Source organism: Typopeltis vanoorti, chromosome 11 (genome assembly GCF_054136105.1).
Source record: "Typopeltis vanoorti isolate ZY-2024b chromosome 11, IOZ_Tvanoo_1.0, whole genome shotgun sequence".
NCBI classification, from domain to species: domain Eukaryota; kingdom Metazoa; phylum Arthropoda; class Arachnida; order Uropygi; family Thelyphonidae; genus Typopeltis; species Typopeltis vanoorti.
This window is the reverse complement of record NC_143559.1, coordinates 39,572,377-39,599,445: the sequence shown is the minus strand read 5'-3', so window position 1 is coordinate 39,599,445 and position 27,069 is coordinate 39,572,377. Positions and strand designations below refer to the sequence as shown.

Here is a 27,069-nt window from a genome sequence, read left to right as displayed (position 1 = left end):
TGATGTCCAAAACATGGTCAGCCAAGCCTGAATGGCCATAGTTGTGTTTAACGATGTACGACTTGTGTTCCTCCAAGCGGATGGATGCTGATCTGCCTGTCTGTCCAAAGTACGCTAGCTTACAGGAACAGGGTACTTTGTAAACTCCAGGCAGTGAGAGAGGAGGGAGCTGATCTTTCGTAGAACGGATAAGGGTAGCAAGTTTGCAGTAGGGCTTATATGCTGTGTGTAGGTTATACTTTTTTAGTATCTTGGCTATTTTTTCCGAAGTGCCTCGGATGTAGGGTATGGTGATGGCATTTTTAAAATCTTGTTGACGAGAGGGACTGGGAATGGGGGAGGAATTGATTATTTTTTTGATACTGTGTTCGCTGTAGCCATTGGAGAGGAAAGTTCTGTGTATGTGGTTAAGCTCAGTAGTGAGGGCGGTTCCACTGGAACAAAGATTGTGGGCTCTCTTGGTAAGGGTTTTAATGATGCCATATTGTTGTGAGGGGTGGTGGTGGTGGGAGAGTTTGTGAATGTATCTGCCTGTGTGTGTGTGGGTTTTCTGTATACAGTGAAGGCAAGTGTATCATTAGGCAGGCGCGTGACTAAGGTGTCTAGGAAGGGTAAACAATTGTTCTTTTCCTTTTCCATAGTAAACTGGATTCTTGGATGTAGGCTATTGAGATGACCGAGGAAGGAATCTAACGTGTCTGGGCCATGAGGCCAAATAGAGAACACATCATCTACATATCTTAGCCAGATAGAAGATTTGAGTGGGGCTGAGTCTATGGCTCGTTTTTCGAAATCTTCCATATAGAAATTGGCAAGGGGGGTGAGAGGGGGGAAACCCATGGCGGTTCCCTCTATCTGCTTGTAGATTTTGTTATTCCAAGAGAAATACCCAGAGTTGATGGCAAAGGAAAAGAGATGTAAGATGTCAGAGGTGAAAACGTTTTCTAAGAGAGATAAAGTGTCAGTTAAGGGAATATTGGTAAACAAAGAGGAGTTATCAAAGCTTACTAATATGTCTGTATTATTCAAGGTTAAATTTTCTGTGAGAGCTTTAAAGTGGGTCGAGTTTTTTATATAGGAAGCTGAATTTCCGGTGAGGGGGGACAGAGAGTTGGCCAGCTGTTTAGACAGTCTGTAACAAGGTGCATTGGTGGCATCTACTATAGGTCTGAGTGGGGAATTGGGTTTGTGGATTTTTGGTAAACCGTATATTCGGGGGGGACGGGAGCGGAAAGGTTTAAGTTTTTTCGTGACGTCAGGGGGCCAGGAGGTTACTTTTTTAAGTAAGATTTTTAATTTCTTAACTTGTGTATTTGTGGGGTCGTGTTCTAGTGGGATGTAGGTAGCACGATCGCGGAGGATGATGTTCATTTTACGATTGTATTCGCTGGTATTAAGAACAACTGTGGCATTACCCTTATCCGCTCTGGTGATGACGATACTTTTTTCTTTGCGTAGTTTCTGGAGAGCCATGCGTTGGGCATAAGATAAGTTACTTTTTGGAGGCGAAGAGTGAGCGAGGATGTTGGCTACGTCGAGTCTGATGTTGTTGGCTACCTCCGACAGTAAGCGACCGATCCCCCGTTCGACGTTAACCATTACATCGAGCACCGGCACTTCTTTCGGGGCGACGGCAAAATTATGTTTAACATTGTTAAACACAACAATGGCCATTCAGGCTTGGCTGACCATGTTTTGGACACCACCCACAGAGTATCATGGAAGAAAACCACCATGCTCCACCACAGCAAATTCAAGAAAGAGAGACTTTTCTTAGAAGGCAGCAGCAGCTCTCAGAAACCAACCAAATCTTAACAAATACGGTTGCATTAAGCTTCCGAAGATTTGGGAAACACTCATCACCAGAGGTCCCACCTTACATTCCAGGCCACCTATTACCGCCCTTAGAGGGCGCTCCACCTAGATAGGACTCTAGTGTCACCCACGTGGTTGGGCTTAGTATTGTAAGTTTTTGTGTGCATGTTACATTAATTGTTTTTGTAATCCCCATAGATGTCCTAGTGACTAGGACGAAATATAGGAAGTATTAAATGCTATTTTAATTCTTTTTGAGTGTTGTAAAAAATCCATTAAACCTCCAACATAATGTCCTCACAGCACTTAAACCTCTACACAAGAACATAAAGTTGGTTGTCTTGTTCCGTGACACTGATTTGAAGAATAAAACGCAGCAAATTTACTATTACTAAATAGATTCATTGCAAAGGCTGATCTCTGGTTATTTCAGGATTGATTATTTTTGCACATGTGAAATTGGTTTTTATTTTTGGCAAAAGACACAAAAATTGTGCAGGAAAAAAAAAAAAAAATCAAATATCATAAAAATCAGTAAAGGAAATTCCAAGTAACACAGTACACGTAAAGTCAAAGGTTGTTCCATCACAGTTAATCCATTAACAACTCTAAAATCTCCTTTCAGGGATTAATGGCGAAGGGAACAATTGCATGATAAAAAGTAGAATGCGGATGAAGTTTTGATGCATTAAAATTGAATTGGCAACTATGCTGCGGAATCTTGTCCAGAAGCAGTGTAATATTTTTGTTTTATTCAAAACGTATATAATTACTTTTCATCTTCAACAAGAAGATGGCATATACTCCTTAAATATTTAGAAAAAAAAATCTTTAACAGTGAAAAGATTAAGTGAAATGAGGTGGTCCACAAGAGCTGACACTGTATTGCTTTGAAACCGTGGATATAAACAAATTAGAGAGGCATTACTTGAAGTATCCATTTCTCCTCATGAGAAACCTATTTCTAAATTAGAGCTCATCATTTTGAGAATTCAGAAACAGCAATTTTAACAGTGTGTGGGACAAAAGTTTACAACGAATAAATCTTGTAGAGATTTACTAGTAGTAAATCTCTACAAGATCCCGATATGGATTTGTTTTTAGCTAATAATTTGTTACAGTCTTTAGATGGTTTTATTTTAGATATCAGAAATAGTTTTTGCTGCTTCAAATGAAGAAGCAAATTTATTAATAGATGAGACAAAATTTAAAGATGAGAAGGAAAGAGCGAAAAAACTAAAAAAAAAATGTCTCACGAAATTTCACAATCTAATGATGAGATTACACGTATATTACATGGGAAATAAAATTTTATTGTTAATACTTTTAATGTCTTTGCGATGAGCTAATTTTGGAAATTAAGGAAAGAGCAAAAGCTATTTAGACAGATATGTTTGGCATTTTTTTGAAGAAAGATATAGCCCAAGACAAGTACAAGACTAGTATTAAAAAAATTTTACAATCTTATGGGGCTGATATTGATTCAGAAAAATTTATTGGTGAAGTTAATCAATTTTTTTAATAATGATAAATGAAGAAAATTTTTCAATTAAAAATGTACAAATTTATAAACGATGGGTTAAGGTCTACTTTTCCAAATGCAGAAACAATTCTAAAAATATTTTTGAGGATGCCTATTTCAAATGCAAGTACTGAACACTCATTTTCAGTGTTGAAATCAATAAAAAAATTTAAGAAGCAACTTGCACCAAAATAAGACAAGTGACCTGTCATTATTATGCATTGAATCAGATGTAATTTGTAATTAATTATGATGTAATTAATTATGATGACTTTATAGATATATTTACTAAAACCAAAGCCAAAACCAAAGAGGGTGACACTGAGACTTTTGTCACTGGCCCAGCATTGAAAAGGGTGCGACTCGGGCCCCGAAGTGTCACATAACTGTGTTTATAATGCATGGTTTTAATTCTCCTAATAATACAACAATGATAAAGGATATCAGCATATTAAGAATGATACTGTGTTTTGTTTTAGACAGATGGCTATGCTCTTTGGCTCACTGTGAGTGTCCGAAAGACACTGATTCTTTCGGTGCGGATTGCAGTAGTTATAGCGGGTGATGACGTCAATAGATGTTCGTGCAAGGTTGTTACAGTCAAATGCGCTAGCTAGTATTTACATTGACAGTAATGTTTGTGGTCCGGGCTCCACTTTTTTAAGTGAGAATCGGACCACAGATTTGTCACTGGCCTGAAAATTTCTCTCGGCAGACCTGTATATATATATATAATGCAAATATATGTATACCAATGTTGTGTTATTTTTAGTTTATTAAAATGAGTTATTATGGCAATGTTGACTTTTATTTTCAATAAATTTGAAAAAAAAAAGCATATGAATTTGATTAACTGAAATAGACTTATTTTTTGGGGGCCTCATTATGATGTTGCACCTAGGGCCTCAAAAAGTATAAATGCGGCCCTGGCCTCAGTACAGATTTCCTCTTAAGCCATCCACTACCAGGAAAGTTAATAAATTTTCTAGTCAAGATCCAAGGTGTTCTGTGATTTACTGGGACAGCTTATGTAAATCCAGTGTGGCATGGCATTAATGGTAAGAGAGCGGCTAATAATCCTATTCCAGATTTATATTTGCATCAACAGTGATGACCAGTGGCAAATCAATATTAACAAGATGCTACCTCTCTTAGTCTTTCTAGTCTCACTATGATATACAGTGGTATCTCGCTAATCCAAACTAATAAAAACCGTGCTCGTTCAGATTACCGAAAAGTTCAGATTAGAGAATTTACCCCCAAGAGACAACAATAACTAGCGTTTAAGATAAAAATAATCAGATTCTAATGGTATGCCAATTTAATTCTGTAAATAAATGAAGTAACTAACAGAAAAAAAGCTACTGTACTGTAACATAAAAACTTAGTTTGTATGTACTGTATTGTTGAGGATTCTGATTTAATAAAATTGCATAGTTCAGTACATTATTTAATTTGCATAAAAAATATCACTTTCTTGTACAGAACACAAAAAAAAAGTTTCACAAAATAACACAAAAAGTTTTTTTTTATTTCTTTGTAAAAAAGTCACTGTTTTTTTTTTTTTTCTTCTTGGAAGCTAAACGTTTTTCAAATGCTTCTTCTCGGAGCTGCATTAGCAATAAAATTTTGTGAAATGGCGTATCATTCTGCTTAGCACATTCTATACACACATTAAAACTGTCAACTGCCTCTTCATGTTTTACTTTTTTTTCTTCAAGTTATTCATCGTCATCATCGTCTTCTAATTCATTCTGTAACGTCATATTTATAATTTCATCATCTGATTTGATTTTGAATTCACTTTCGGTTCTACCTATAATCCATTCCACATTTGGTGAAATATGAACATCTGGATTTATATTTTTAACTAAATTATGCACGTTTTAAATTTCCTCATTTTGCATATCACCGTAGTTATCTTAGTAAATTCTAAAAGGCCACAGTTTTTTCCATGATGCTCGAATTGCTTCAGGTTCGACGGCTTCCCAAACAGCAGCAACTGAGAATGATACATCCTTCAAATTTATATTTTTTATCGATGTGGTAACGTCATAATTTTTGGAAATTTCATTTAAAAGCAGGTCTTTACGCTATTTTAATTTAATGGATTGTATTATGTTCTGATCCATTGGTTGCAACAATGGAGTACAGTTTGGAGACAAAAACATAACCATAAAATTTCCATCCTTACTAATCAATTCATCTGCCGGAGGATGTCCAGGACAGTTATCCAATAATAAAAGTGCTTTCTGTTCCAAATTCTGAGATTTTAAATAAGTTTTAACAGACAGTACGAAATCGTTGTGAAACGATTTCACAACGATTGAAAAAAGTTCAATATTCATCAATCCTTTACGTTGACTTCGGATCAAAACTGGAAGGCAGCAGTTCTTAAATGGCTTGGGTTTCTTGATTTTCCAATCATAAGTACCTTTAATTTAGGTTTTCCTGAGGCGTTTGCACAAGGCATTATCGTGACACGCTCTTTGCACGTTTTTCGACTGGGTGCTGAGGCTTCATTTCTGTGAACTAGAGTTTTCTCTGGTAACGACCTCCAACAAAGACCACTTTCGTCCGCATTATTAATTTGATCATCGGTTAAATTTAATTCAAGAATTTTTTCTAAAAAAGCATTTTGGAATAGTTCTATGGTGGAAAAGTCACTAGACAGTTTTTTCCCCTGATATTGATAGATACCGAATACTGTGGCATGTCTTAAATTTTTCTAGTCAACCATCACTTGCTTTGAATTTCTGATCCGGGTAAATTTGTGAATGGAAATGCTTAGCTTTCTGCTTTAAAATGTCTCCAGAGATGGGAGTATGATGACTTCTTTCTTGAAGAAACCACGTGTGTAAACAGCAGAATCAAGTAAAGAAAAATCACTTGTTTCTTGCTTGGTCCTTCTTCTGTGGTTGAAACATAAGTTAAAATCCTATCTTTGTTTTGTTTTTTTACGTCACCGATTATAGATTTGCCGACATTGTATTTAGTAGTAAGTTGTATGGCTGCTTCACCCTTTTCCAGACGCTGAATTATTTTACACTTATCCAACAATGATAATGTTACGTGTTTTCTTTTGTTAGGCTTCGACCCGGTAGCTATTTTAACAAAATAAATTTTAGTGTTAAAAACATAAAATAAAAAATGAAGTTAATAAACAATAAAACTGTCACTTTTAAAATTTATCTGAAAAATAAAATCACTTACTAAAACAATCGATAATCATTCACTGAAAACTTATGAAAACACAAAACAATAAACGACAACTCAGACAACGTTTGATTTCAATAACCAAAGAAAAACAGTGTTATATACAACCAGGCTTTAAGCTAAGTTGTTGTTGTAGTTGAAGGAACATAAAGATAAACAAACACTGTGCAATACTGGTGACTAATAAGTTCATTAAGGACAGCTGTGATACATGTCGACAATATGGTACATACTGTACAGTATAAAAAAGCAAACGTGAACACACAATAAATCAAAATAGGTCTACAGTATAACCGTACAATCAACAGTATGAAAAAAATACTGTACTGTACTGTAATAATAATAAAATAAATAATAACATTTAAAATAATAATTATTAGATAAAAATAATAGTACATAAAATAATAATATGTAATAAATAAAACTTTTTTTTCTTTCAAACCACAGTTCGGATTACTGGAGGGTTCAGACTAAAGAGGTTCGGATTAGCAAGATACCACTATATATCAAAATTGGGTTAACTTTCATAAATTATATCTATTAACTTATCAGATTTTTATGCATACCACCATTAAATGTAGCTTTGATATTGCAAATTTGTCATATATAATCATATGAAAATACTGATGAATTGAAATTTCACATTTTACTGAACATAAAATTATAGCAGTCTCAAAATGCAATGTATGTTTGGTCATATGAACACATTGCTAGGCATTAATTTTCTGTTTAAGATTCAAGACTTGTTGTTTATCCCCCCCCCCCGACTATATGTGTATATATATATATATATATATATATATATGAAGCTAGTGATGGAAAGACTTCAATGTGCAGTATATGAAGAGAGAAACTGGTGAAAGACAGAACTCTGGACTGGGTGGATAGAAATGTGATACTTTAAGTGGCAACATGGTTTTGTGAATGGTAGGTCTTGCTTTAGTAATTAGCTTACTTTTTTTTTTTTATAATGAAGTGAAAATGGAGTTGGATAAGAAGGGTGATTGGTATGATAAGGAAGGCAAAAACTAATTACGAGAGAAAGCTAGTCGATGAGGTCAAAAGAAATCATAAAGAGTCATTTCACTATGTGGCAAGTAAAAGGAGGAATGACAATGGAAGGATGACTTTAAGAAGTGCTGATGGTGGGGAGGTAACAGAAGCAAACCAAATAGTTCAATTACTGAGTGAGCATTTTGTAGGGCTGTACCATTTGGTGGTGAAATAGCAACAATAGATGCGACATTGACTAATAAGAGAACAGAGGCTGAAGAAATGGAGCTGCTTAAAATAATGCAGAACCTCGGATGAGAACACAACCATGGGATTAGATGGCATATCAGCCCATGTATTATGAGTATGTGCAAGGGAATTATCAAGCTGTTTAATTTAATCCTCAGTATTGGGAAGGTGCTAATTGAGTGAAAAGGGAATAAGTAAAATATTTCTTGTGAAATAATTTTCCATATCATTAATATACAAATTAAACAACAGAGGACCAAGTACTGAGTCCTGTGGTACATCACTAGTCACCTGCCTTCTCCTGGACTCACCTCCTCCATTAAACCGTGAAATCTATTACAAAAAAAAAAAAAATAGTCTCCCATTGCATAAAGGAGACTCCAAGACAGATGTAGCAAATTATAGGCCAATCAGCATCTCACAAGTGCTGATTAAGGTATTGGAGAAATTGGTGAAAGGCAGAATTCAGGCCTGGAGGATAGGAATATGATACTTTATAAGGTGCAACATGGTTATGTGAAGGTAAGGTCTTGCCTTAGTAATCTGCTTATTTTTTATAATAAAGTGACGATGGAGTTGGATAAGAGAAACAACCACTCAGTGATATTACTAGAATTTGTAAAGGCATTTGACAAGATCCCAACTATGTTGCATAAATTATAGTAAATGGGGATGGATATGAATCTGGTGATTTGGATTAGATGGTGGCTGATGGACAGATATCAAAGAGTGGTTAATGGAGGAGGTGAGTCCAGGAGAAGGCAGGTGACTAGTGATGTACCACAGGACTCAGTACTTGGTCCTCTGTTGTTTAATTTGTATATTAATGATATGGAAAATGATTTCACAAGAAATATTCAGCTGTTTGCTAATGATATGTTCAAGATATCAAGAAATTATATACTTGTTGGAAATTTTTCCATTTGGTTATACTATAAATTAAAGATGCCAAGAAATTATATTCTTGATTTTATATTATTATATTCTTGCACCTGATGTAATTCAGGACAGGGCAACTCATATATAGAAGCTAATGATCACACCACTTCCTTAGTATCCCATAATGCAAAGCACATATCCTTACAGACATGTATAATGCTATGCATTATGGGAAGGGCCACTATCCAGACTGGTTTTATTGACCTTGGTATCACTTCTGGGTCTGGCTCTCACTATAGATATAGTGACTTTTTTTCATCTTTAATTTATATTTCTAACACAGTTGTAGTTCCCATAATTTGCCTGAAATGATTGCTGATGACCATGTAACGCCAAGACTCTGTATTGGATGTTTAATCGCTTCATTCATCCATTTCACACCTGCCTTATTGAACTTTCTGACCTTTGGAATACATTTATACCATGGTTATACTGATAATCAAATTAAAATGACAAAGGGTGGGATTTCTTTTACTTATTTTCAGTTATACTTTATTACCATAATTAGCAATGGGCCTTTTTTTAAAACATGCTTGTCACCATTTGAAATTATATTTCTTTATCTTCTCTATTGTGGGCAATAATTTTGTAACTGGAAACAATAACAAGTTGCTGCTGATGCCATCAACTAGCAGAGAGCATTTAAAAATAACAAAAAAAGAAATAAAGAAAAGAAATCAGATAAAAAAAAATCACACATTTCAAGATGAATGGCAGTTGTAATTTGCTTTTATGGAAGAAAATGAAAAGTGCTGTGTAAAAATAAATAAATAAACATGGTGACATAAGCAATGAAGAAATAAGGAGGTGTCATTTCAAAACAGAGTTAAAATCAACCATTTAAAGCAAAGTTTAATAAACACTAGCATTGTTTTAAATTCTTTTATACATATAAGAGGGTATGAATTCCAGCTAGAAAAAAAAAATTCAAATAGGGAATTAGTGACAGTATGTGACAAATCAGTGACAATATGACATCCATTATATTTATTTTTCCTTTCCTGAAACCAAACTGGTCATCACTTTGGATCCCTTCTATTTTATTCATTATTTTGAGAAGTATTTTTGAAGTATGTTACAAGAGATTATCAGATGCATAATCTCTTGTAACTTACTTCAAAAATACTTCTCAAAATAATACATAAAATAGAAAGGGCCCAAAGTGATTACCAGCTTCTTTTATCAGTTCTGTTTTTATACCATCTTTGGTGGTTTTCTGTTGTTTAACTGAAGTACTCTTACTAAACCTCTAAAAATATCAGGTCCTTCATCTTCACTTGTACTTCTATTTTCTATTATCTTGGTGTGTAAATCTTGCCTACCGAGACAATACATTTCCTATATTGTATTGATCTCTTTCTATAATTTTGGATCTATCCAGAAGATTTTACTGTTCTATTCTTTTATTGCAATACTTCTAGTTTTTCCCACAATGCTGCATTTTCTTTATTATTATTATTATTATTACTATGCCCTCCATGGAGTTGACAGACTCATTGTGGGAGGTTCATTCAACTGATAACATATTTATTATATAGAATCTTAAAATCCTTAACACTTCTAGCATTAACAACACATTCTGGTAATGTATTCCATTCACTGACAATTCATGTAAAAAATCTACTTCTCACACCCTTCTTCACCACACTTTTACATAACTTCCAGGAATGACTTCTGGTTCTTCCCCTCTCACCTTCTACTCTTTTTATAATTCCCTCTGGATTAATCTGATAAAATCCTCTCACTAACTTAAATGTCTCTATCATATCACCTCTCTCCTCCTATCCACCAAACTCTGCAATCCACATTTCTTCAACTTCTCTCTCCATAGCCAGCATCCCAAACTCCTGATATTGTCTTAGTCACTCGTCTCTGAACCCTCTCCAATGCCTCCATATCACACTGAAAACCAGGTGACCAGATCTGACCACAATAGTTCAAGTGTGGTCTGACCAGTGCTTTATACAGTGGCACAACCACTTCCTTATCCTTGCATATTAAAGTACTTCTTATCATATCACTCCCAAATCTCTAATCTCATCCACTTATACCCCACTCTTTTGTCCAGGTAAAAAGTCTATTTAAATCTTCCTGAAGGGATTCAGCATCAGCAATGCTACTTATAATTCTTCCCAACTTTGCATCATCAGCAAATAACTGAAGATTCCCAGTCAGTCCACATGATATATCATTTACAAACAAGTTAAATAGCAGGGGTCCAAGAACAGAACCCTGGGGCACACCACTGGTTACCCTTCTTTTTCGAGACACTGCTCCATCATACACAACCTGCTAGTATTGTTCAGAGAGGCAATCTCTGATCCATCTAACCAATATACTATCTATTCCCATCCTCTGCAGCTTGTACACCTTGTATGTGGTAATCTATCAAATGCTTTTGCAAAGTCTAAGAATATCACTGTATATGATTCTCCCTTATCTAGCACGCTCGTCACCTTATCATAAAATGCAAGTAAATTAATAAAACAGGACCTACCTTTTACAAATCCATGCCGACCATCATAAAGAATGATATGTCCATCAACCCAATTCTGTATTCTATTCCTTACCAATCTCTACAACACCTTGACCACAACCACAGTTATACAGACTGCCTATAGTTGAAGACTTCTGTCATAGAACCATGTAAGTGAAGTGGTACTATTCTGCCTTCTTTCCGCTCCTTAGGAACCCTATCCATTGCAAGACCTTCATTAAATAACCAACTGTGCTGCACATTACTTAAGAATACATGGTGATATGTCATCTATTCCCACAGCCTTATTCATATCTAACCCAACCAACATCTGATACACCTCTGTTTCTTTCACTTCCAATTCTCCTACTTGTCTCTCTTCTATATATTGTACCGGAACATTTATACCAGTAGGATATATGCTGATAAAGTGCTTGTTCAATAATCTTCGTTATTAATCTATATGTAGTCTGCTTTTTCTTCCTGTTCTGATATTTTCAATGTCCTGACATCTTGACATAATGCACTCTGAACTAATTCTGTTTAAGTTATGGATCTGAGAGTTGGGTTAGAAATAAAGAACTCAAAAGTTAGAGAAACCATTATATTCGGTTTATTAAAAGTTAAATTTCATGTAATCACGTTTACACGAGTGATCTTTTTTTTGTTTATCCTTTCATTTTGCACATCTATCATTGAGATCACTTTTTAACAGGATTTTCTACATTCACTTCTTACTTTGCTCAGGCATTTGATATGCTGTTGTTTCCTAAAAATCCACCTATAAAAAATGCCTTTTTTTTTCTCTTGAGATTGTCCTTTTCATTGTTTATTAAATTATAGGTGAGTTTAAGTTTATCTATACAATGACATTTTTTTTTTTTTTAGGTTTTAGTTAATAACTTTAAGTTTAGATCACACCTATTCATTACTAGGTTGTAATTTTTTTGGAAATGACAATGTAAACTACATTATTAATTATAAAAACTTTAATTAATAACTACCTATATTTCAGCAATGCTACGTTACCATCTTCAGGGATCACAAAACAATGATATATGCATGCAGGCACTCACACTATGAGTGTGAGTACTTGTATGAGGCTGAATGAGGCTGAAGAAAGGCAACCTAGAGTTCTAAATGGTGCTCCTAGTGGGCGTCAAATTGGACTAACAATCTTAGATGTAGAAAGTATTTTTAACTTGGGTATAATTATGTTAAAGATACCAAGCAATTTTAAACTTGGTTTTACTCCATTTTTCCCAAGTGAGCAAACAGACAAAATGTCAAGTTTGCACCTGAAATTGATGCAAGACTAGCTGATCCTACAGGTAGTGCAAGACCAAGGTAACTCGTGGTAAAGGTGGAGCAAGCTCTGATCACTAATCTTAATATTTACCCTTAATGCCAAAACACATCTCCAAGAAGGGGATGTATGATGTTTTGTATTAAAGGCAAGGGGCCACTACCCAGACCGGTTTTGACCTTTATTGAGGTCGAATGGGAGTTCATGCCTTTCATCACTGGCCTCTTTAGATTTAAAAAAAAAAAGTTGTGCTGAGAGTCAGCTTGATAGTGAGAGAGGAGGAGAAAAGATAGAGTGGATAGTAGTAGATAGTTAAGAGGCCTCAGTCGATCTACTTGGCCTGACTTAAATGTCAGCACCAAGCAGATCTCCGACATTATCTCCCTCCATCCGTTCTTTTCAGCTTTCCCCGGTCAGTCACCTCTTCAGGTGTCTGCCCGAGGAAAGTGGGGAAAAACAAATGAAAGAAGCACCACATGAAAAAGAGGAACTAGTAAATAACATTAAAAATTACATATAACAATTTGTAAGAAACTAGGTAAATTCTGAAATTTCAACCTGAATGACCAGTTTAATACTGAGAAGAGCGGGGGCAGAGCCTGGCCTGGGTGATGCAGCCCACAAGGAGCTGCACCGCCTCGGTGTAAGCCTTTGCAGCCCAGGTTCTCAGGATACCCCCTCCTGTGTGGAATAGACATAGACCTTTTTTACAACAAAAATTCTAATCTGAAAGAGGACAAAAAGAAGAAAAAACAAACCAGAAATTTTTTTTTCCCCCCTCTGGCAGATCGATACTAGGAGTCGACTGACTTGTTAGGCGAGGTTTAAATCCTCCTGCTGTCTATTGTTGTGGGTTTTAATGATGAGATCTGCTAATTTGTCTCCACGGACGTGGTTTAGCATGTAGAGGTTTCTGTGCAGTGCTAGTCCCACGTCGTCCTCTGCATCGATAAGATCAATGATCTTTTCAGGAGTGATTTCATCTATATTATCGACAAACACGTCGTTCCATTCTGCACTGACGACTCGGCCGGGGTAATGGTGAGTTACCCGGGAGTAAAGAGGCAATGTTTTAAATGTGGAGCCCTGACTCATCTCGGGGTCCAGTGCCCGAAGTTAAAGTGTAAGAACTGCCTAACAGCGGGTCATACGCTAGCACAGTGCCAATCGGCATGCCTAAAATGAGGCATTAACGGCCATAAAATAGACACCTGTCCGGACAGAAATCTGGCCGAAAAATTGGGAGGCACTATTACGCCCAACACGGAAACAACAGCTCAAAATGTTATTGGTGCAGAACCGAATGATTTCCCCACCCTGAAGGCCGCGTATGAGGGAACAACAAAGAATCATGCCGCCACCTCCGAAACACTGCCAAGTAGACCAGTGGAGAAGCCTGCAACCAGGAGAGATGAAGGGCAGGAGGAACTGGCCACCGATCAAACCGCCACTACAGACGTAGCAACTGAAAATAACCAGCAGCACCAACAAAACGGAACTATCACTGCAGTCACAATAGACAAGGACACGGAGGCAGTAGATATTGAAATCAACAATGCAGAAACCACACAAAAGAGGCCAGCCAGCCCTGAAGAAGTAAATATTAAAAAATCGAAACAAAGAGGTCCAGCACAAGTTGGAAATATAAAGTCAACTTCAGAACCCACAAAGTTCCTTCATGCAAAGACCAATGCACCTATATTGCATCTCTTAAAAGATTTCCCTGCGGAGGCGGCGAGACTACGAAAAGCAATAGAAACATTCGGAGATATTCAACTGATACTCACAGGACAAAACGGGCCAAGAGTCGTCAGTGCAGAATGGAACGACGTGTTTGTCGATAATATAGATGAAATCACTCCTGAAAAGATCATTGGTCTTATCGATGCAGAGGACGATGTGGGACTAGCACTGCACAGAGGCCTCTACATGCTAAACCATGTCCGTGGAGACAAATTAGCAGATCTCATCATTAAAACCCACAACAATAGACAGCAGGAGGATTTAAACCTCGCCTAACAAGTCAGTCGACCCCTAGTATCGATCTTCCAGAGGGGAAAAAAAAAAAAATTCTGGTTTGTTTTTTCTTCTTTTTGTCCTCTTTCAGATTAGAATTTTTGTTGTAAAAAAGGTCTATGTCTATTCCACACAGGAGGGGGTATCTTGAGAACCTGGGCTGCGAATGCTTACACCGAGGCAGTGCAGCTCCTTGTGGGCTGCATCACCCAGGCCAGGCTCTGCCCCCGCTCTTCTCAGTATTAAACTGGTCATTCAGGTTGAAATTTCAGAATTTACCTAGTTTCTTACAAATTGTTATATGTAATTTTTAATGTTATTTACTAGTTCCTCTTTTTCATGTGGTGCTTCTTTCATTTGTTTTTCCCCACTTTCCTCGGGCAGACACCTGAAGAGGTGACTGACCGGGGAAAGCTGAAAAGAACGGATGGAGGGAGATAATGTCGGAGATCTGCTTGGTGCTGACATTTAAGTCAGGCCAAGTAGATCGACTGAGGCCTCTTAACTATCTACTACTATCCACTCTATCTTTTCTCCTTCTCTCTCACTATCAAGCTGACTCTCAGCACAACTTTTTTTTTTTAAATCTAAAGAGGCCAGTGATGAAAGGCATGAACTCCCATTCGACCTCAATAAAGGTCGAAACCAGTCTGGGTAGTGGCCCCTTGCCTTTAATACAAAACATCATACATCCCCTTCTTGGAGATGTGTTTTGGCATTAAGGGTAAATATTAAGATTAGTGATCAGAGCTTGCTCCACCTTTACCACGAGTTACCTTGGTCTTGCACTACCTGTAGGATCAGCTAGTCTTGCATCAATTTCAGGTGCAAACTTGACATTTTGTCTGTTTGCTCACTTGGGAAAAATGGAGTAAAACCAAGTTTAAAATTGCTTGGTATCTTTAACTAACAATCTTAGAATGAATGCTTCCCACTGGGGCAGTCTCATGCACCCAAATTTGTTGTGGTTTGGGAAGTTTTTCAGAGCTGAGACAGATTCAAGGAATAGTTTTTCGTACTTGTACTTGCTGAGATGTCGAAAGTACACAGTACGAAAGACTATAAGCAGCACAGAAACAGTTTACTGCCTTCTTTGAAGCATGTTCTTCTAACCAAAAAGATAATTCAAGTGAAGAAGATGAAGAGAAAGAAGAAAGTGAAGCCAGAACAAGCTCTAAAATTATATGAAGGCAGTGAAGGTGGTTATAAACAATATGTTTCATAATGACTTATAAAAGAAATGCCTTATAACACTTTAATACCTACTTAGGAGAAGCAGTATATCCTGATGATTTTATTCTTGAATGAAATACTACGGGCTGTGATATAATCACTGATTTGGATAAATTATCTACACAAAAGAAAATTTCTTATAAAACATTTATAAATGGGTTTAAATAGGAATATTTTAAAATAACTTGAAAATAAATTATGTAGTCACTACTTAATGAATTCAAATTGACTAAAATCTAGTCTAAAACATAGATAAGTAACATGGTATTCAAAATATGGGTGTTATTCAAAATAAGCAAAAGATCACAGATAAGTTTGAGTCATATTAAAATAGACCAAATATGAGAGAGAAAAAAGATGAGAAAAGACAGGAGAACATAGACTTAAAAATACAGAATATTGACACTATATGTTACCAAGATTAAAAATAGTATTGAAGATATTAATGGCAGGAAAAAGGATGGAAATTGATGATTATAACCAACATTATTATTACTACTACTACTACTGCACAGGAATCTCCATAGAGTCTGAAAACTCATCACAGGAGACCTACACTTTCCACACTGTACTTCTCCTTGAAGCATTCACCACTGACAAAGCAGTCACAACTGACCCTGGCAAACAGTTTCACTCAGTTACCATTTTCTAAGCAAAAAATCTGGTCCTAACACCCTTACTAACCACACTCCAATTTAATTTTAGGGATGAACAACTGTTCTTCCAACTCTAGGCTAGTTGAAATACTTCCTCTGCATCAAACCTTTAAAACCTTTTAAGTAACAAACATTTATCACATTTCATCTTTTCTACCTATCAACCAACTTATCTAGATTTTTGTTTTTCAAATTGTGCATAACTGCAAAATTTTGGGACATAGATGAAAGATCAATGTCAAAAATCATTATCAATACAGAAACTGAAAAGTGTATAAAGGATATAACTACAGTCAGTCCTACTATGAATTACAATGCCTTTTGTGATTGCATATACTTCTGATGGTGGTGCTTAGTGTGAGCAATATCTTTTAAAATTGGTATACTTAATAATCTGAAAGGTAAAGATGGAGTGGATAACACAACAAATTAATCTACAAATGTTCTATTATAATTTAGAAAGATAGATTTTCACCTAAAACCTTAATAATATCTCAAAAAGTTTCAATGCAGAGAGAAGAGTGAAATAACCTTTCAGATGGTTCAACTTTCCCAAAATGATTATAATAAGGTAGGATATATGTATTCACATAAACAATGCTTACCTTTCTTCAATTTTCCTCTCTTCAAATTTGTTTTTTCATTCCTTTCCAATGTTTTCATCATTAATGGCTCCCTTTGAAAAATAAAATTGATTAATCTATATATATATATATTGTCATGCAATCAAGTTTTAAATTTGCCTAGTACAATAATTAACATGAATTCCACTTAGAGATTAACATCAATACTCCCTCTTCTCTCTCCCAGTTTTTCCATCCCATTATATTTTTGACCCATAAATTAATTAAAAGAAACTGGTTATTTAACCAATTTATAATAACAATAACAAAAATAATAATAATATTATTATTATTCCTTTATTCACATAATTGATACACAGTCAAAACAAGATATCATTTAAACGGCCACGTGGTTAGCCTAGTGGCTATGCGCTTCGCAACCATATACCTGGGGAAGGAGTGTCCTAGGTTCGATTCCCGTTGACAACATGAGGAGTGTAAGGATCTTCCTCAGCCATAGCCAAGTTAGCCGGTCTTGGGCATGGACAGCAAAGTTTATCCCCCAGTTTATCTGGAGTTTTTCATCCCACAAGCAGGCAAACCGGTCCCGTGAACACACACGGATACAGTCAGGAATACTTAAGACAATCCCTCCAGCCATAGGTCTGAATTGTCAGCTATGCCAGTCCCGAGCCCAGATAAAAATAGGGGGATTGAGGTGGTGCTGTACCTCCCTGTAAAAGGGAGGTACAACACCACTCACTCACTCCTACTCACTCACGGCCATTGAATCACCATACGAAATGAATGAATGAATCATTTAAACAACAATTTGACTGGTGATGCAGAACAATTCAGATTCTACCCAAGAATCTAAGAATAGTCTGTTAGGTAGTGTCGTAAAATATGGACTGTTCCAAGTAATGCTGTTTTTTGTAGATCATATGAGGTCACTTCATTGATGTTTAATTGCTATAAATAGTTGGATAGCCTTCTTTGAAATTGCACCAAGTACATTGATAACTATTGGGATGACTTTGGTGTTTAAGCCACAGCTGGCCAACTTTGATTGCCAATATTATTAAAACACTTAAGGAATAGAAGAACGTAGTTAAGGATATAAATTAAATTAAACTTTAATAAATATTTTCCGATATTTCGGCAACGTCACATTGCCATTTTCTAAAGGAACTTACAAAAAAGTTACGTGCACGTAGGCACTACAACACAGAAACTGTGTTGCAGTGCCTACCCATACGAAATGAATGAATGAATCATTTCCTTTAGAAAATGGCAATGTGACGTTGCCGAAATATCGGAAAATATTTATTAAAGTTTAATTTGATTGTCAAATCTCGATATTTAGTAATTTTTCCAGTTCTTTGTTGATAATGTTGTTATCACTGGGTACTGTGATATCAATAATCCAATCCAGGTGTATCGTGTTCCAAATGCTGATCAGTTTGTATTCTAGAGTCCCAGAGAATTTTTGCTGTTTCGTTTTCCAATACTCTCTCTATTTAATGCTGCCACCAGTTATCAGAAGTAGGAAAGCTATATTTTTTGCATACATGCCAATTATTATTATTATTATTATTATTATTATTCAGGTTTGACTATAATTCTATAGAAGTACTACAGCTGACTGTCAGAGAAATTAAAAACAATGTAAAAGTGCAAGCTAACAGAAAGACAGCATAATTTAATTAGAGAAATGATTGAATTACTACAAGAACTAAATTCACTAAAACTACAATATGAACTTCTAAACCAACAACAGCATAAAAACAATCTTCTCATACACAGTCTTCTGGAAATGGCATCAGCTGAATATTTAAGAGACATGGTAGTTGAATTAAGCCACAAAATTGGCACTCCTCATTGAAATAAAACACATCCAGTCCATTCACTGATTAGCTCAAAAAAGGAAACAAGAAGAATTTTCCCAACCACCTACCATCATAGTACAACTCATAAACGGCCCTGCAAAAGACAACTTCATAAAAAGTTTTCTCCTACTCACTCAGCTGTGAGTGAGATGTAGAAATATGCACAAGTATGCTGTATGACTCGTTCTTGTGATTTTAAATGCTGTAGCCAATTCTTCTGCTTTCTCCCTGGATGATGCTCATTTTACATAGAGTGAAAATATATAGGAGTATTTAATAAATTCTAGTTTTCTTTATATGAGCAAAATTTTTATTAACTAAACAAAAGCATTTATACACTAACACACAAAACCTTGTTGAATAAACTAACACCCATTAGATTCAGAGGAATTCAAAGCAGACATAGAAAACAGAAAGCATATCACTCATATAAGATCAGTGCACAACAGAGAGCTACTGGTAACCTGTGGAGCACCACAAGAAGCTGTTCTTTCTTTGCGCCCATTTAACATTAACCAATTTCAATTAAAAAGTAATATCTTCCAATATGCAGACATGGTCATCATGTCTATTCATAATAATGTAAACACAGTCTACACAAAAATGCAACATGATATTAATCTGGTCACCAGCTGGCTAAAAGAAAATGGCATACATATAAACTCTGAAAAAAACAAAGCTAATAGTATTCAAAAACTGCAGACCCAACCCAAAGAAACTAAGCATCTCACTATCTGGCATCCATCCTCCTATAGCACAGATGCTGTTAAAACCACATGGGGAGAAACAACACATTATCCCCTGGACTTCACTTCAATACTGATCAAACTTTGGATAATAGCAAGCAAACTACACCATTTAAAAGACATTGCTCCCACATACACAAAACTACTAATCTATAAGACATTATGTGAAAAAATCTTAACATATGCAATTACAACATACATGTTCAGTACAGACTACAAACTTAACAGATTACAATAATAAATTTAGTTTAATCATTTATCCAAGTGTGAGCAAACAAAGTTTGCACCTGACAGTATCTTCAGGACTGGGGTAAGGTGGTACAACACCAGGGCAACTCGTTGCAAAGGTGGAGCAAGCTACCAACAACTCCTGTCTCAGTATCTCCTATAATGCATAATGCAAAACACATCTCCTTGCAGATATGTCTAATGTTATGCATTAAGGGAAGGGCCACTACCATACTAGTTTCGACCTTTATTGAGGTAGAATGGGAGTTCATGTCTCTCATCATTGGCCTTTGGAGAATAAAGCATGCTGAGGATCAGCAGACAGTAAAAGAGGAGTATGATATAAGATAGAGTAGGATAGTAGGAGGTAAAAAGAGGCCTCAGTCAACCTGTTTAGCCTTATTGGCTAATTGGTCTGTAACATATAATCTCAATTTATCTGTTCAGAAAAAGGTTAAACAGACTTTTTTTGTCTATAGTTCACATATTATTTTATCTAAAGTAATGATTTACTCCAGTATTAATGGAGGTTCTTTTTATGTTACTAGATATAATATCCTTATTTTTATTCCAGGTAAATAATTATTTTTTTTTTATTTATTTATTTTTTTTTTAAAGACAAGATGTAAATAATAGGACTTATTTAAATATTTATTTTAAATCTAAAATAACAGGACTTAAGGTCCGGTAAGTAGGAATGAATAGGAACTTACTGAGGAACTTGTATACCTGGTACCACTGGGACTTAGAATGGGGAAGAGACTGGCCCAGGAGATGCCGCTCACGAGGAGCGGCACCGCCTCGCAGTAAGCCTTCGCCGCCCGGGTTCTCAGCTCTCCCCCCTTGTTTGGAGTAAAGAAACCGTGCCAGCGAAAGCTTTGTGGCTAGGGGAGACAGAGTGGTTATTCTTTTTCCTGGGGTGGGAGGGGGGATGGTGGGTTTTTTGGGTTCTAAAGAGATATACAGGGCTTGATGCGTCCCTGTATAAGAAAGCATATTGTCGGTGGTTTGCAGTATTGATTCACAAATTTAAAGTCTCCTAGTAAGTGCCTTTCTTGTGCAAGAAATTTGGGTAAGTAGAAAAAGAAACCTTTTCTTATTCTTGCATACATTAAATTTGCGTCTCGTACCTGGGATTTTTTTCCGTACTTTCCAGATGTGATATTTTAGTACATTGATTAGGAAGATAGTGAACTTTTGGGTATTTTGGACTGGTAGCGGGAATTGTAGTCGTACGACCTCTTCTACTGTCAGCATGGGGATTCCAAATGCTGTGCCGAGTCTCCGCCAGATGCGTTGGGCTGGTGGGCAAAAATAAAAGAAGTGGTCCACCGTTTCCACGTCCCGGCAGACATCGCAGAATGGGTCGCACGGGTTAGGTACATACCGGGATTTCACCTGTTTCACCGGGAGCCGCCCGTAGGCTATTCTCCAGGCTAGATCCCGATGAAAAGACTGTCCCCAGCTATTTTTGATGTTTCTGAAGAGAATTTCATTATTTGTACTAAGATTGGGTGTATCATGCCTGGAACGTTGGAAGAAATCCCAGTATACTGCTTTGGGTTTGTGTGTGAGGATTGCTGTTCGTCTGTCTCTGAGTGTTGTGATCGATTTCACTACTGTACGGTACCACTTGGGCACCCCCCTTGCGCGGGGTCCAGCATAGTCCGTGATCCCAAAGAGGGGGAGGAAAAGTCCTATAAAATATCTAATTAGTAGGCCAGAAATGTGATTGGAGTTTAAGGCCTTCCGTACGGTTTTGAACGTGTTTGCTTGTAGCAAGCTTTTGTGATCGAGCAGAGCATAACCCCCTTCTTCCTGTTTGAGTTGTAGGTATTCTTTCTTTACTTCGTGTTTTCTCCCATTCCAGAAGAAATCCAGGAGTTCTTTTGATAATTTATTTTCTTGTGCCAGTGTGATGCCTGTGATATTGACAGTGTGCATCAGCATTGGGGTGACGATTGTTTTTATTACTGTCGCTCTGCCATAAAAGGAGAAGAAGGTTGGTTTGAACAGCCTTATCCTTTCCCTGCTTGTCTCCTGCAATTTTTGGATTGGTAGTGCTAGGGTGTCTGAAAAGGGCACGCCTAGTATAGTTAGGGGCTATATCTGTAGCGTTAAACCGTAGGGAAGTCCAGTGCTATGGAAATTTCCGAAACTTTTGATTTTGTTTTTTTGTGCGTTAACGCGAAGACCACTGACTACTAAATTCGAATTAATTAAAAATGATTAAACTAAATTTATTATACTCTAACCAAGTGAAAAATAAAATTTTAACATCTTTCTCTAAATCCAGAGTAATTTATTAAAAAAGGGTGGCACACCATTCGGCAATTCCTATAGGTGGAGATGACCTGCTAATGCTTCTGCCTGGCATCTCAACTTGGGCCTGGCTCCCACTGAAGAAACCTCAATAAAGGTCGAAACTAGTATGGGTAGTGGCCCTTCCCTTAATGCATAACATTAGACATATCTGCAAGGAGATGTGTTTTGCATTATGCATTATAGGAGATACTGAGACAGGAGTTGTTGGTAGCTTGCTCCACCTTTGCAACGAGTTGCCCTGGTGTTGTACCACCTTACCCCAGTCCTGAAGATACTGTCAGGTGCAAACTTTGTTTGCTCACACTTGGATAAATGATTAAACTAAATTTATTATACTCTAACCAAGTGAAAAATAAAATTTTAACAGATTACAATTGTTGCAATACAAAATGGCAAAACTGATATTCTGGAAACAAACAGATGATTTACACGCAGGCTGCAATGACAGAACACTAAGTATTTAGTGGAAAACACTTATGTCATTATACAGTCATGTTAAAATATTACTTCAGTCCAAACTACAGAATGGCCAAAACAACATATCAGATAACAAGACCACAGTAACCATAACAAACTACACAACATATAAGTATAATATTGCCATTCAATAAGAGAGAGAGAGAGAGAGAGAGAGAGCAGAAATGAGCACTATATAGTTATTAAAGTGAGATGGAAAATTAGTGGAATATTACTAAAAAAAATAAAATAAAATAAAGAAAGAAAGAAAAAGAAAGAAAAACAGAAAGAAAAAGAAAATAAAGTTCTCTAGAGTACAAATTTTGTACTTGACACAAATATGCTCTATCCAGCACCTGCTACCACATGCACAATCACAGGTGTGTGAATGTGTGTGCAAGCACTTGCTTCTACATGCTGACTAGAAAAGAAAGAAAGCACATACATATTTTATATATATGTATACATATACTTACATATAAACATTTAAATTGACACCAGGCTTGTTTTGTGGATATTGAATCAAAACCATGACACCACTGCCATCTAATATCCTCCTCATTATAAGCTTGGCACTAGACTGGAGGAAGAGAGCAGACATGTCATCAGAACAGAACAAAGAGAAAAAATCACATGGTGTAGCACTGGGGGGGGGTGATTATGGATATGAAAATCCTAAGGAAATTTTTAGCTATGTGACCAGTAGAAGGAGAAAAGAGGTTATGGAAGAGATATAAGGAAAGGGATGGAGAGCAGATGCATGAAGAATATAAGACTCAGGCCAGGAGAGTGACTAATATGGCAAGGAAGGGGAAAATGGAATATGAGAAGAGATTGGCACAAGATCTAAAGAAAATCCTGGGGAATTTTTTAGCTATGCGGTCAGTAGGAGGAGAAATGATTGTGTAAGAATGATACTGTGGGATAAAATGGAAATAGAGTGACTGATTGCAGAGGACATAGTGGAGTTGTTCAATAAACACTTTGTTGGAGTATTTCATCTTGGAGAAGTAAGTTTTAATATTAGAGGGATAGGGCAGGTTCGAGGTTTAGAGGAGAGTGTGTTCCAAATACTGAGTACCCTTGATGTGAGTAAAGCTGTGGGACTGGATGGTATTTCACCACAGGTTTTGAGACAATGTGCTAAACAACTAACAGCTCTGTTGACCTGGCTTTTCAATGAAAGTCTGGCTATGGGAAAGGTACCCAAGGAATGGAAGGAAGGTAAGCTAGTGCCACTGCATAAGGGCAGTAGTAGACTGGATGTATCTAATTATAGGCCAGTTTGTGTTTCATCAGTAGTTGTTAAGATCCTGAAGAAATTAGTGAGAGACCACATATGGCATTGGGCACATGAGAGTAATGTTATCTGTGAGAGCCAACACGGATTTGTTAAGGAGCGCTCTTGCTTTAGTAATATGATTGCCTTTTATAATAAAGTTACAAGAACAGTTGATGAGGGAAAGGCATATACCGCCATTTTTTTGGATTTTGCAAAGACATTTGACAGGGTGCCACATGATAAGCTGATATTTAAGTTGCAGCACATGAGTTTAGATGTTGGGTAGTCAACTGGATTCAGGATTGGGTGCCTGACAGGTATCAGAGAGTTGTGTATGGTGGGGGCAATATCAAGGAGGAAGAAGATTACAAGTGGGGTCCCACAGGGCTCAGTACTGGGACCTGTATTGTTTAACCTTTATATCAATGACTTTGTCAATGGATTGCAGGGGGATATTCAGTTGTCTGCAGATGATCTGAAGCTGGGAAGGATTATTAGTGATAATGCAGATGTGGCAGCCCTGCGAGAGGATTTGAATAAACTAGACAGATGGGCGAATGAATGGGGATGCCAGTGCAAAGCACTCGAGCCCTACCCTGTCGAAAGCCTTCTCCTGATCAAAGGCTGATGGGTGCTAGGTTTTCATGTTGACTGTTCGCAATATGGATGAGATCTCTCAACCACATCGCGAACAGTCAACATGAAAGGAGATTTTCATATATTGATCTTCCTGGGACAGAGTTTGATGTTGGCCAATAACTTCAGGCAGTGTTGGCTTTATTCGATTTGCTATAACTTTGGAAATGATTTTGCAATCGGTATTAATTAGGGAGAATGGATGCTAATTTCAGATATCTCTCCCTTCTTCGGTATCAATCGCGCTACTGAGGTCTTGACGGATTGTGGGAGCCCGTTAAGGTAGGCTTCTTGCAGTGTTGTGAGGAGAAGTGGTCCAAGCTGATTCCAGAAGACTTGGAAAAACTCTGACGTGAGATCATCAAGTCTGGGAGATTTGTTTTTTGGCAAGGATGTGCATGCAGTTTTCAGTTTATCTAGTGTGATTTTGTTTTCTAAGTGGTTCTGGTCTTGCTGCGATCGAAGTAGGGTACCTTTTGCCAATAATTCTGCATGTCTTTGCATGGCTTGGAAGGCAGAATAATATTCAGGGCTTTCTTCTGGGAGATACTTGAGCTGTTCTTCAAGTCGTCAAATTCAAATGTTCCTCTGTTGATTTTTCTGGTGACTGTAGATCTGTGTAAAGGATTTTATTTGGGATTTTAGGTGGGGCCACCATGTTTTCATTGGTTCTCTATCGACGTTCGAGTGAGTGAGGTTGGTTATTAAAGCTTGAGTGTTTCTTATAATCTGGATCTTTCGTGAGGGTGTTGTTGAAGATCCAATAGGCACTTCCTGATTTGGATGCTTCCAAAGATAAAGAAAGTTGCAGCTTGACGAAGCAATGATCTGAGATGTAGGAAGGACTGTGCGAGATGTTTCTAATTAGAGGAAAGGCGTGTTTGGAAATATAGTATCTGTCCAGTCGTGCTTAGTAGAGTGGCCTATTAGTCACTGTGATTGCTGACTTCCATGTATAGGACTTCTTATCTGGATGTTGATGCCGAAAGACGTCGATGAGTTCATTATAGTTTACCAGTGTTTGAAGTTTGTTTATTAATTGTCTACGATGTTCAGCACATTGAAGTCTGTCTTTCTCTTGGTCAAGAGTGCAATTAAAGTCTCCAGCTATTGTGATATGTTCTTGGTCAATACTAGAGAGATGGTTTTGAACGAAATCTAGGATTTGTGATGCCAGAGTATCGTGCTGTGGTATGTAGATGTTGAACACATGCAGGGTATCATGGTTAGGTGCTTTTATGTGAGCATACAAGAATATCCTGGTATATCAGTAATCACTTTTAGTTTGTAGGGTGATCGATGATGTTCACCTAAACTAACTCCTGCTCCATGATGTTGTCGGGTTGCAGAATGCTGTAGGTCATAGGGCCACTCTGCCCATCTTATAGATAATTTGGATGAGGAGTTTATATTTGTTTCCTGCGAAAGTAATAGGTCTATATGATGTTTTTGTACATGGGCAAGGACTATTCTGTTGTGTAAAGCAGAGGCACATCCTCTCGCATTGAGAGAGAAAAGGCTCAAAGACATCATGTTTATGAAAGTTTAATTGTAGGTTGAATCTAATATTGGTCCTGGTATTGTGTTTATAGCCCATTAATCAGGTAGTAGATTTGCTTACTCCTGTTAACCTCTGCTCTGCCCATTTTACATTTTAAATTTATGTGTAGATCCTGAAGTTGAGATATTAGTTCTGGGATTCTTGTGGTGTATTTAAGGGCTATAGGTAATTTGTGAGGGGAGCCTCACACTTTCTGTATGAATAGATAGATAGTTTCTTGCCTTGGGTATATAGTATATTAAAGATACCAAGCAATTTTATAAGCTAGGTTTTAATCCTTTTTTCCCAAGTAAGCAAACAGACAAGTAAGTCAAGTTTCTGCCTGAACGTAGTGCAAGTTTGAGGCAACTCGTTGTAAAGGTGGGGTAAGCTCTGATCACTTTCCTTAATATTTCCCCTAATGCAAGGCACATCCCCTTGCGGAGATGTATGATGCTATGCATTAAAGGCAAGGGGCCACTACCCAGACCAGTTTCGACCATTATTGAGGTCTCGTCAGTGGGAGCCAGACTCAAAAATGCCAAGGTTGAATTAATGCAGAGCTTTTAAATTTTATCTCAACAAGTTGCAAAAAGGTGCTTTGACCTTATTAAATAAAAATCTCAGAATGAGAGAAAGATGTAGATAGTTTTACTCCACCTTTACAATGAGTTGCCTCAGACCTGAACTTTGTTCAAGCGCACACTTGACTTACTTGTCTGTTTGCTTACTTGGGAAAAAGGATTAAAAACCAAGTTTAAAAAAATATTACTTGGTATCTTTAACATATATATATATATATATATATATATATATTATTATTATTATTATTATTATTATTATTACGGGTAACTCCAGTGAGTCATTAGACTCATCGAGGGAGGGCCCAAATCATATTCATCACAACTATTCGACATGAATGATGTAGATAGCAAAACTATCTACATCTTTCTCTCATTCTGAGATTTTTATTTAATAAATCA

At 36.8% G+C, this 27,069-nt stretch overlaps 1 protein-coding gene across 1 annotated transcript in view; it reads right to left on the bottom strand.

Moving 5' to 3' along the window:
• Nucleotides 1-27,069, bottom strand: part of LOC150101456 (WD repeat-containing protein 27-like) — a 151,341-nt gene that overhangs the window by 50,700 nt on the left and 73,572 nt on the right. Inside the window, exons 5-6 of the mRNA XM_090400800.1 lie at nt 17,027-17,097; nt 15,799-15,883 (exon numbers count right to left, since the gene is read on the bottom strand). Coding sequence (XP_090256926.1) covers nt 15,799-15,883; nt 17,027-17,097 — 156 coding nt within the window. The remainder of the gene's footprint in view (nt 1-15,798; nt 15,884-17,026; nt 17,098-27,069) is intronic.